This window comes from Thrips palmi, unplaced genomic scaffold (genome assembly GCF_012932325.1).
Source record: "Thrips palmi isolate BJ-2018 unplaced genomic scaffold, TpBJ-2018v1 HiC_scaffold_11, whole genome shotgun sequence".
NCBI classification, from domain to species: Eukaryota; Metazoa; Arthropoda; class Insecta; order Thysanoptera; family Thripidae; genus Thrips; species Thrips palmi.
Window position 1 is genome coordinate 5569627 of NW_023144622.1, and position 12438 is coordinate 5582064.

A 12438-nucleotide genomic window follows, 5' to 3' on the forward strand; every position below is an offset into this window, starting at 1 on the left:
CTAGGAACTGCAGGTGCACTCTGATCTGGTGCATGCGGCCGGTGTGCGGCTTGCACAGCACGACGCTCGTGTTGGTCCTCTGGTTGAAGCCGAGCTTCTTGAACGTGGTGGCGCACTCCTTGCCCCGGGCCGACACCTTGCACACGCCGATCTTGTAGGACACGACCTCGATGGGCTCCGTGCAGGTGATCTCCTCGCTGGAACAACCCAAGCCCATCAGCGCGCTGTTTTCGAATGCGCTCTTTGCAGTGCGGGTACACTGGTTGGTTCACTCACTCGGGAAAGTCGCCCTCCACGCGGCAGACGTACTCCTTGGCCACCTGCCGGTTCCGGATCTGGTGCTCCATCTGGCGCGCCTTCTTGGGGGAGCGTCCGAACAGCAGCAGCCCGCTAGTCAGCCGGTCCAGCCGGTGGATGGTGCGCAGGTTCTTCAGGTTGTACTCCTTGGCCAGGATGAAGACCACGGTGTTGTGGCGGTAGCGGCCGCACGGGTGCACCTGTGGGGGACAGAGGCACATCACTCCGACTGGCAACGCACACCAACAATACCGCACTTGCTACACAAATTTCTTATTTTTCGAAATGCTTATGAATTTTGAACGCAGCGTGGCTCAGTCAAAGTGCGGCAGTGCGCCACAGCTTGGCCGAGACGCGACATGACGTTCGAGAAATGGAAACACATGATCTCAGTAAGAGAAAACACGAGTCAACTTTACGACCATGGGCCATGCTGAAACATTGACCAACATTGACCACCATGCGGAAGCTCGCGCGCAATGCATGCAGCACCATGCAGACAAGGGACGACAATGCACCTACCATGCGAACGCGCTACACACCGCGTGCCACTGCACTGCATGTCACTGCACTGCATGCCACTGCATGCGACGCACCTGTGGCTTTACACAGTGCCAGAAATTCGACACGACGAAAGACAAACAAAGCAGGAATAGAATTACCACGGCACAAAAGGAGTGAGGTTGGATCCGGGCGACTCCGCCGCCAGAGCGAGAGAGAGAGAGTCGACGCAGTATGAGAAATGTAGCGCAACGCAGCGCCAGGTAAACAGTGCGAACAGCAGGCGACTGCAAATCAGAGGCGACGCGGATTCGCACTCTGGTGCAGGCGGTCTCGCTCTCGCTCTGGCGGCGGAGTCCGTCAACCCCACTGGCATGCGGATTTCTACTGCGTCTAGAACAGGGGCAGCACCACTACGGGGAGAGACAGAGAGCAACGTGTCGACTACGAACGGCGCAAAGGAGGACTGGAGCCCAGACACGTCAAGGATCCGTCATCGTCCGAAGCAACAACAGCAAACGGCGGGTAAAGAGGAAGGATGAGAAGAAGTTGACTCTGGAAAGCAAATACAGACACACATGGCGGCGGCTCCGAGGCCCCTCCCCCTTCCTTTTCCCCCGTCCGCTTGGCTCTGGTCCTGAAAACGCAGCGCACAACAAACCGACTCGGACAAGCGACTCGGGAAGCGAGGGATTTTCCTGGTGGAGTGACGCAGCATCAAGAGAAATAATGCCCGACTCACGGAGAACCGTGTGTTTTCGATTCCGGCCAAAGTTATTCTGGAGGTCCGTGCAGTGCGGGTCCGCGGCGTCCCCTGCCGGTCTGGCGGCGTCGTGGGGATTCGCGGACTGCCGTGCAGTCGTGACGGAGGGACACATTTCTCAAGTATTTCCAGGACTATAATGCGACACTCCGGGGCTACTTTCTTTATGGTGATTTATTTTGAATTGCAGTGAGAGGGTTGTGGGAAGGGGGGCGGGGTGGCTGAAAGTCTAAGTTAGAATTACTGTTTTAGTTACTTTTAAAGAGAGGCAGGGAAGGGGGGACTGGTGTTGTGGTGGAGGGGAGAGAGGGGGGAGGGGACACAGCCCTCGCTAACCGAACAGGTTCACATTCGTGTCCACAGGTGCGAACAGCATGCTGCTGGCAGCAGGGGCGGGGCGGGGCGGGGCGGGGCGGGGCGGGGCGGGGGGGGCGTTACAAGACAGAAGGGCTGAAACACGGACGCGGGGCTGCGCGGGGCTGCGCGGGGCTGCGCGGGGCGGTGAGGGCTGCCAGGGCGGGGGAGCTGGGCCTTGTTTAGGTCACATGGTGGGGTGCCGGGCCGGGGGCTGCCCCGGAGGCCGGGGAACCGCGCGCGCCGTCCAGACCCACGGACCCGCCGCCCTACCCGTCCCCGGCCGGCGAGTCCGAACAGTCGCTTCGTCGCTCTGTCTCTCTCGCACCCTCCGGGCCGCGCCGTGAGTGCGACAGAGACAGAGCGACGCAGACTCTTCGGGGTCGGCCAGGGCCTGGAGCGGGGCAGCGGGCGCACGCAGCAGTTTGGCGGTGCGGCCGAGTTTAGCCACTCCGAAGCGACGCGACCGACGCGCGCGTCCCCGAGTACGCCACACTGGCAGCGGGAGCGGGGAACACACATCACTGCAAACGTTAGTGCTTGTTATTGTTTTGGGCCGGCTCGTTTGTCCGACAGTGTAGCCGTTTGTCGCTGGCTCGGAAAGCGGGTGCGGCACGCAGGCCGCTTCCAGCTCCCAGGCAAAAGAAGGCAACACACTCACGCACACAACCACTACACTGTGTGTCCCAGTGCGTTTCAAGGCCGGCGGCGAACACACTGCGATGCGCCCAGCCTGGCCGGGCCAGTGGATGGAAACGTAAACCACACCGAACCGTGCCGGCCTCGAGGGCCAGTACACTGTCGGAGCTAGGGCGAGCGCCTGCGAAGTCGACGGTAGGCCAGCCCGCCACACTCGCCCGTCCCGGAGTTGCCTACCCTGGACCTCGCAGGCGCTACCGCTGCCTCGGCTCCGGGTTCGGGTCCCAGCGTTGCCGACTTTCCCCCCGCCACTGGCCCGGCCCTGGCGCGGTCCCGGTGCGTCAGGGGGAGGGAGGGGGTCTAGCTACGCCTGGCTACGCCGGGCTACGCGGCCTGGCTACGCCACTGCAGCGCTGCGTACTCACCGGTAGAGAGCACGGCTTGTCCAGGGCCACAATGTCCTCGTCTACATGTACCAGGCGAATGCGCTTAGCCAACACAGGAGTCTCGTGCCTGTAAGAAGCAAGGGGCGGGGTAGCCCGCATCACGGCCACCTAGACACATCAGCTCCATGACAGTGATTTCGATGTGGAGGCGGCGGCAGCGGCGGCGGCGGCAGCGCGGCGGCACGCTGGACATTATTGTTGTTATTTCAAGCAGTGCAGTGGTCTGTCCGTCTCGCGGGGAAAAGAACAGACGACTAAGAAGGGGGAAAGGAAACGAGGAGGAGGACGCAGGCGACGAGGAGCAGAGAGGTCAATATGCAAATGAGACTGGTCCGCCGGGGCGGCCCTACCGCGCTGCGAGGCGCCGCGTCGCTCTTGCCAGACACCGAGTGCGCGCCGCGGCCGCCGAGATGGCGCCACCACTGCCAAAAACCTAAACACACAGTGACGTTCAGGCCGTCGTCAGACACGGCGGGTCGGTTCGGGTTTCGGCCTCGCCTCCCGCAGCTCATCAAGGCCCTGGAAATGGAGTCGGCGGCCACCGCGGTGATCATCGGCGACACGACACCGGGTCGCTGTCACGCACGCCAGAGGTGGCGGCCTCGCATTGTGATAAGGATTAGAACGGACCGGCTGAGGGGTTGATTACGCCGTATATATACAGTGCAGGCACAGCCGACACCCCACAGTGGGCCAGAAGACCGGTGGAGGCGGTCAGAATTTCAGACGCGTTTTGAGCTCCTGAGTCGCTAAAGGGACTCGAACCGAAAGTGTGACCCCACCAATGGATTCCTCGTTCGGAGAGCAAATCCATTCGTGGGGTCACACGTTCGGTTCGAGTCCCATTTAGCGGCTCTCGAGCGAATTTTGGCCGCCTCCGCCGGTCTTCTGGCCCACTGTACAGTGCGGCCACCCCACGAATCTCGAAAGCGGCGACTGTTGTCTGTTGTGGCGGCAAATTGGGCCATGTCTGGTAGCGGCCGAGCCGAGCCGAGCCGAGCCGAGTCCACCTGACACCCCCACCCCTCCGCCTCCGACAACCGCGCTCGTCGCGTCCCGAATCTGGTCCATGGCTGGCTGGCTGGCTGGCTGGCTGGCCTGTGGGAACGGCAACGCAGACGCCTTGGGCAGGACACTGCCAGGACACCGCCAGGACACTGCCAGGACACTGGCTAAAACAATGAACGCGTAATTAACGACGCGACGGAAGTGATTAGAAATCCGACAACTCGGTGGCGACACGCTTTCTTTGTCGCCTCGAGACCGCGGTTGGGGTGGGGGTGGGGGTGGGGGGCAGTGCATCCCCTTCCTTTTCCCGCCCCAACGCCCAGCGGCCTTTTTAATAACGTCGTGTTTCTATTCAGGCTGGAAGAGAGAGAATATTAACACTCAAATACCTCCTCGTCATTCAGTACACAAAATGATAGGATTACGCAACACCACAAAAAAGACGGACAGCGGCGTTTCATTAAAAAAAAATTACAACAAAAAAATCTCTTTCATTTGGGATTATTCTACGACATAAAAAAACGTGGAAGAAGACTTTCCTTTGTTAACCCTTTCTCTCGCCATTTTAGAATGAAGCAGAGAAAGCATCGCAGGACCTAATATTAAAGCTATGTGTTTTATGAAGAGAACGACGACACAGTCGACAGGACAGTTAATTCATGCAATACGACCTGGTACCTACCCCGTGTTGTCAACACTATGGTAAACAGTTTACAGTGGGACAGTAGATGCCCAGCCAGTGCAACAAAAAACAACAAACAACAACAGCAAAGCGGTGGCGTGCAAAAGTGGCGCATGCAGACGTGCGTGACGAACATCAACTAGGCCTCGTCACTGACGTCACTTACGGGTATGGAGGCGGGTTTGTTTACGACGACCACGTCGCCGTCCATGTGCACGATGGAGATGGGCTCCGCTGTGACGGGCACCTCGTGTCTGTAACAGTCACGCCTAGTCACAGCAGGCATCGTCACACACGCGTCACGTCACACGGCATGCCGCTTTGTCCTCGTGCTGCAAGAGTCGTGGCAGGCTAGCTAGCCTGGCTAGCCTCGCTACGGGCATGCAAGGGACTTCCCCGCGCTTCCTTCGGGTCCACTGCACTGTGGTGAGGGGGCACAGCACACCAGGGTAGGCGAAGAGTGTCTCAAGCTCGATGCTACGGGGAGGACAGAGCACTGCGTTCCTTTATGGAATTTTCTCCGGGAAGTTTCGTTAGAGAAGGGCGAGAAAAAGAGCGAGGATAAAGGTCGTGGGTTCGAATACCGACAGTGCCTCTATTTTCGCTCAAGTTTCGCGGTGTAGGTTGCTCCAGGGGACAAAGGGTCCCGTCGGTACGGATTTTGTGGACAACCCCTCGTCCCGGCAGACGACTTAATCAAGTATGCCACTGTCATCTCACCCTGGACGGAGGAGCAAAAGGGGTCCAAACTACGCAACGCCAAGATGCAAATGGAACACACACACAATCGCCAAGGCGCCGTGGAAAGGACTAACTTCTTCGACATTCTTTTTCTTTTAAACTACCAGACCACCATCTCAAAAAAAATAATACATGGAAAAAAAAAAATTATAAAAAAAAAACGAAAAAAAAAATGTTTGAATACTAGAAGTGAAAAAAATTGGTTTTCTACAAAAATCCTGCAAAGTTTTGGAAAACACTGTTTAAAGTCGGGGGAACACATGCCGCTGCATCCGAGGAGCCGACAGGCCTTTGCCGGCGAAAGGGTCGAGGGAAGGGCAGCATGCTCCTAATTGGAGGACGGCCAAACTTGCAGCCCTTCCAGCCCTTTTGTTCTTTCGGCCCTTTGTGGCCGAGGGCCGGCTCAGAAAACAACACGGCCAACATCTTAACAATTATTTGCAAATCAATTATCTTCTTTTTTTACGACTTTTTTTTCGGGAAGTCCTGTGGGGAAATTACCTGTGGACGATGTTGGCCAGGAGGTCGTTGTGCTTGAGCTTGTAGTCGACGTCCACCTTCTCGTAGTTGACGGTCAAGGTGCCACCCTTGATGCACCGCTCCTGCGCAAACGGAAAAGGGGTTCATTCCGTCTCTCTCGCACCCCCTACCATCCGAGCAAGCGAGAGAGAGATAGAGACTCAGCGCGCTCTGCTTAACTTACATATTCCTCCGCGGGGTGCGCCCGGAACTCCCTGGCGAACACGTCCAGGATCTTCTCGCCGACCCAGCGGCCCTTGGTAAACGTGGTGAAGGTGAAGTAGTACGGGTAGACTTTCCGCAGCCCTGGAACAAGTTGGCGGCAAGATGAGCAAGCTCCCTGCCTAAACAGCTCCTTGGAAAAGTTGGCAGGTGGAGGCGTCTGCCTGCCGCCCCGCCCCGCCCCGCCCCGCCCCGCCCCATGTTGTTTGACTGGGCCGGGCTCGGGGCCGAGGGTGGGCCGAGAACGGGTTATCATCCCAGCGCCTTGTCAATGCGAGACAACCTCCGCACGCGCCACTCTGTCTCTGTCAACCCTAACCTCACTTCTCTCGGCGGCTCGACGCGCACCTGTTACACCTGCCGAAATGGCCTCGCTCGCTCGCCCCGGTGCATCAGATTGGCAGTGTGGGCGCTGCAGCGCGGCGGCGGCGAGGCTGACGTGCCGAAGGGGGGCGTGGCCGCCGCTGCCGCCACTGCCGCCAGATCGTGAGGGGGCCGATAGTGTAGCGAATGAAGAGGCAGGGCTCGAATCCCGGCGTCATCACATCTGTACGGCCCTCGGGCAGCCTGCGCCGAGCCAGCGGCAAGCCTGCGCCAAGCCCCGCCGGGGGCCCTCCACTCCACTGGAGTGACTCCGGTTCGCCGGGCGGCGGACTGGTTCCGAAGGACCGTCCCTCTCTCTCGCACCCTTACGGACGTCCCCGTGAGTGCGACAGAGACAGAGCGACGTGGCAATCCTTCGGAACCAGGTGGCTGCCGCGCAACCAAGCGGGGCTCAAGTCGCCCAGACTCATTCCGAAAAGCCGCCCCGTCGCTCTGTCTCCGTCGCACTCGCGGCGCCCCGAGGAGGCGCGACAGCGACAGAGCGACTCTTTCGGAATCGGTCCGCCGCTCGAGAAATTTGTAACACCGAAAGGTGATGACCGGGCGGTTTGACCCGCGCGGACGGACACTGTAGGGGACGGCGCAAAGCCCACCGATTCCGAGAGCGTCTATCTCTCTCACGCACTCGAGAGGCAGAGAGAGAGAGAGAGAGAGAGAGAGAGAGAGAGAGAGAGAGAGAGAGAGAGAGAGAGAGAGAGAGAGAGAGAGAGGCGCCTTGCGGTGACGGTGGTAAGCCCCCGACGGAAAGACGGACCGGGCAAGGGGGGGGGGCGGTAAGATGTTCTCTCCTGAAGGTGTACACACAATGAGGGCGGGGGTACAAGGGGTGGGCGTATGGCCGCCCATGACAATGGCGGAAGCGATTCGTCAAACCGTCACGTGGAGGTGTGAGTGCGCCGCGCAGCCCCGCCAGACACGGACTGCATGCCAAGGCGGGGATTTGCCGCGCCGGTGTGAGTGTGTGTGTGCGTGTGTCTGTGTGTCTGCGTGTGTGTGAGGGAGAGAGATCGCGCGCGTCTGCGTGTGTGGTACGTGGGCACGCGGTGTGAGTGCAAGAGAGAGAGAGGGGGGGAGGGGAGGAGAGGCAGAGAGGGGGAGGGAGGGGGAAGAGGGAGGGGAGGGGAAGGGGAGGGAGAGAGAGAATTGAATAAGGCAGCGCGTGTTGATCTAGCTCGGGTTCGATTCCCCGCGCCGGCACGCCGGCGAAGGACTTTATGCCCGCGCGTGTCGCCGGCGACGCCGAGGCGACGCGAACCGCCCACGCGCCGCGCCGCGCTCCGCCACGGCTCCGCCTTGAGCCTTTTCGATCACGACATGGGGGCGGCGGAGAGCGGCGGCGGCGAGCACTCCCCCTGAAAACAGACGGGCCGAGCAGCGCCACTGGGACACTGGAAGTAAAGCGTGCACTCGCTTTGAAATGAGGCAACGCCAGCCGAGCTTCTCGCTGATTGGTCGAGATTGACTCCGGGGAGCAAAGACCGGAACCGGCCGCCGGGACGAACCAGCGGACTGATTCCGAGAGTCGGTTCCGTCGCTCTGTCTCTCTCGCACTCACGGGGCGTCCCGTATGGGTGCGAGAGAGACAGAGCGACGAAAACGCCCGGCTCGGCTCCTAGTGGCGGCGTGCTTTGTCAACAGGGCCCGCACTGGAAGTCCCGGCCGAAAAGGCACCACGTCAGTCACCCGGCCACGCACATCAAAGTGCGTCACTGTGTGGGTAGCACCAACACGCTGTCTTCCTCCAGCAGCCCTGCGCGCAAACACACACACACACACACACACACACACGATAATTTAAGATGTGCCCCGGGGAAACAAATGGGCGCGGGCGCCATCTTGGATTACGGTCTTCTTTCATTTTTGGCGCCGAAACGCGCCGCCGGCCACGCGCGGCTCCACGCGGCCGCACCGCCCCCCGTAAATCATATTACGCGGTTCGGCCGGCGCTTTTTAAGGCGCGGCAGCCACGACCGAGAAGAAGAAGGAGAAGAAGAAGAAGAAGGAGGAGGAGGAGGCGGCGCGACCTGCTCGCCTCGCCGCGCTCCGCGGAGTGAGCCGTGACACTGTCAACAGCCATTCGCACCTGCGGGGCTGATTCAGTCTGTCTCTTTCTCTCCTGAAATGCGCGGGTGCGAGAGAGACAGAGCGACGGAACGCCTCTCCGGAATCGCTCGACCACGTGTCCAGAGGCGACTGTTCGGTCCGTACAGTGGTGCGTACAGCGGCGCAGTTGGCAAACTGCAAGAGTTGGCCGTTGGGCTAGGCCCGCTAGGCCCGCTAGGCCTCCGTCGCCGCGCCGATGAAGTCAGGCCGCGGCGCCACACTCCGCACTCAACAAACGCAATAAAAACTTTTAATGGCGCCGCGTAATACCTCCTGAACGGCTGGCCTGGCCGGGCCGGCCTCCATCGGCCTCCTCATCGACCCCAGCAACTTATTCCAACTAATAAGCTGAACCGGGCCGTCCTTGCGTCGCTCTGTCTCCGTCGCTCTCGTGGCTCTCGCCGTGGGGGTGCGAGAGAGACGGACAGAGCTCGGTAGGCCGGCGGTGCACGGTGGTGGGCCGGAAGACCGGTGGAGGCGGTCAAAACTCTAGACGCGTTTTGAGCTCCAGAGTCGCTATGCAGGCCTCGAACCGAACGTGTGACCCCACCAATGGATTCCTCGTTCGGAGAGCAATCCATTGGTGGGGTCACACGTTCGGTTTGAGTCCCATTTAGCGACTCTGGGGCTCGAAACGCGTCTAGAGTTTTGGCCGCCTCCACCGGTCTTCTGGCCCACTGTGCGGTGGGTCCTCCCGCGTCCGATCGGCACTCAATAGCTCGCCAGCGCGGGGCCGTGATCCCCTGGGAGGGGAGGGGAGGGGAGGGTTGACGGGAGGCTGGGAGGTGTTGGATGGAGGACGGTCGCATGAACGCGCCATCCCACTGCCCTGTGTCCGTTCAGACTCATTCCTAGAGTCGTTCTGTCCCGCTCGCACCCATACGGGACGCCCCTTGAGTGCGAGAGAGACAGCCAAGCGTCCCTCGGAATCAGTCTGCAGACCAGACACATTCGGTGCACCGGACGGCGGCGACCGGGAGAGACGCTCGCTGACCGATACGCCTGCCGAAACCCGACGACCCCCCCCTCCCCCTTCCCCCTCACCCGCCCTCAATCCGAGCAGTAAAAGTCAATGGAGCCACTTACCTGCTTTATGATGACGAATGCGGGGCTAAAAAAAGGTATAAAGGATCCAGACCAAACAACTGAGGTGGTCGTAGGGGCGGTAACGGTCCGGCCAACCCCCGCGGGGCCCGGCCCGCCACCGGCCGCCACGCTCGGCCCTCCACGCTCGGCCACGCTCCCGGACCCTTCCCGAGGCCGTGCCTGGCCGTGCCTGGCCGTGCCGCCCGCTGGGACGTCACCTCACGAATATAACATCAGCCAGTGCAGCCGCAATCAAAAATCTCTAGAAATCCCAAAAATCCCCATAACAGAGCGCGAAAAAGGATGGGAATGGATCTGTGCGAAAATTGCCGGTTCCAGGAGGAGAAAGCAGCGGCTGGGAGCCGAGCGGGGCGGAATTCGCTGCCGCCACGCTCTGTCGAGCACGAGGTTCAAACACCGCCATCCCGCAGTTTTTTCCCCTTTCGGGGGTGGGCCCTGCATACATGGGAGCCGGGAAAGCAGTGGAGTCAGCCTAGCCTGCCGCCGCGCTGCGCCCGCCGCGCTGGGCGCGCTGCCGGCGTCGGTTCGCTCGGTTCGCTCGGCCGTGGCGAACAAGGAGCATCCCTCGCTGGTGCCGCTGCGCGCAGCGAGCTCCGGCAGCCCCACTCCGAGGGGTCGCTCCGTCTCTCTCGCACTCGCGGGGCGCCCCGGCGTCCCGCAGGGCGGCGAGGGAGACGCAGCGACGGCGCTCCGTTCGGAACGAGCCTGCAGCTCCAGTGCCTCCGGTTGCTCCGGTTTCTCCCTTGTGACCGGCGCCGACCCTCTGACCCCCGGAGAACCCGACTCGCCGGCCCGGCCTTGGTGATTACCCCGTCGACTACCGCCACATCTTATATAAAGCCCGGGCCAAGGGCTGGGCCGCGTCGCTCCAGGCCGCCCCGCCCCGCCGACCCCTGGCCGCGCCCCTGGCCCTCCCGCGGGAGTTTACCTGGGATAAAATCAAGTTTATCTGTTGGTGGACCGTGGGGAACTCTGAGCTTGACTTATGGTCCCGGGCGTCGCGAGGGCCGGCCGCCCGGCCAGCCCGACCCACCCCCTACAGTGACGTCACGCTCGTCACGTGACAAGCACGCACGCAACTGCACACAGGGCCCGCCCCTTTTTCGCCGCCTTACAGCCTGCCGCCCCTGCCTCGCCTGGAGTCCGCGCCCCCAAACCCCCAAACCCCAAACCCCAAACCCCAAACCCCCAAACCGCCTAAGCCGAAGAGAACAGCCCTGTCCCGCAGACAGGCTTGGGCTGCCTATCCACCACGCGCCGTGGCCCGGAATGAAAAAAAAAAAAAAAAAGCCAAGGCCAATTTTAAAAAAAGGAAAATTTTAAGCACAGTGGCCATTTTGCGTTTGGCGAGTCGTGTTCTACCCACCGTTCTCGATGTAGTACGACGTCTCGTTGTAGCGGTCGTCCGTGAAGCCGGGTCGCTTCGCCTTCAGGGCCTTGGTCTCCAGCTTGGCCTGCAAGCAGAAGGAAGAAAACACGGTCACGGACACGAACAAGACACGAGCCTCCTCATTTTTGTCGTCCGACGAGCACTCTGTCTCTCTCGCACTCGAGGGGCGTGGCGCAAGGGGTTCGAGAGAGAGACAGAGGCTCGCTGGGAGTGCAAGGCATGATCCAGCGCTGCGCGGAACCTCGGCAGCGGAACCATTTCGCGGGCACATCGGTGGAGCCGAGGGTGGGTGGTGGGGGTGTAATAAACGAATGAAGCTTCGTAGTTAGGATACGTGGGCCAAACTTTCCTGCTAGTCTGCGCGTTTATGGCCGAGTTTTAGCCGCGCGAGGCAAGTGCAGGGCGAGGGTCACATGGCTGGGCGCGGCGCGGTGGCTGCGAAAGCTGCGAAAGCTGCGAAAGCACCGCCAAAGCACTGCCAAAGCACTGCCGCCGCCAGGCCGGCCGGCCCAGGCACAATGTTGTCCAGGCTTTTTTTTTTTTTGCTGCCAGTGTGGGCGCAACGAGCCCCGCCTTCATATTCGCGACGCGTTAAAGTTTGCCAATAATGAAAGCGGTGCCGCGAACGCCGCGAACGGCCGCTGCAGCAGAGCGAAGCAGCAGCGGCGGCTTATTTTGTAACGTTTCGTGAAGATTGGAAGGGGCGCTGGGCAGTCTTCAAAAAGGTGCGTTTATTGCGTTAGTTTTACACCTGGCGAGACACACACGCACACACACACACGCGCGCGCGCGCAACTTTTGCAAACTCAAATTTGGCGCAAACACCACCGCACCTTCCCCCTCCACCCTTCGGGGCGGTGGAGAGATCGCAGCCGGACGGCGGCGAGATAACTTTGACTTTGACATGTCGGCCTTCGCGTCGCGTCGCGTCGCCGTGTCCGACCAGTCTCGCGACGCGACCCTTTTCGGGAAGGGACGTCTTTGACTTCACGGATAATCAAATTTCCCCGCCGGCTATTGAAACCAAAGTCCGTAATAAGTTTGACGCCCGCCCACCAGAGACAGAGAGGCGGGGGGAGAGAGATAGAGAGAGACAGCGTGGGACGAAGGGGTGGGGGTGTCTGTGACGGTGGCAAAGTTTTCAGGTCCACTTCTTTGCAGTGGGATGAGGATGAATGTGACACGCACTAACACACGCACCATGCGAACCATGCGCGTGCGCACACATACACACACACACACACACGCTCGCACACACACGCACAGACGCACACACACAAAA

At 60.7% G+C, this 12438-nt stretch overlaps 1 protein-coding gene across 2 annotated transcripts in view; it reads right to left on the reverse strand.

Moving 5' to 3' along the window:
• Positions 1 to 12438, reverse strand: part of LOC117639654 (RNA pseudouridylate synthase domain-containing protein 2-like) — a 161581-nt gene that overhangs the window by 5381 nt on the left and 143762 nt on the right. The window contains exons 4-9 of one of the 2 annotated variants that reach the window (XM_034375523.1): positions 11133 to 11220; positions 6135 to 6256; positions 5933 to 6033; positions 2980 to 3067; positions 277 to 497; positions 1 to 197 (exon numbers count right to left, since the gene is read on the reverse strand). In XM_034375523.1, the coding sequence (XP_034231414.1) occupies positions 1 to 197; positions 277 to 497; positions 2980 to 3067; positions 5933 to 6033; positions 6135 to 6256; positions 11133 to 11220 (817 nt within the window). Of the gene's footprint in view, positions 198 to 276; positions 498 to 2979; positions 3068 to 4856; positions 4945 to 5932; positions 6034 to 6134; positions 6257 to 11132; positions 11221 to 12438 lie in introns of both variants that reach the window. The other variant, XM_034375521.1, reaches the window with a different exon arrangement.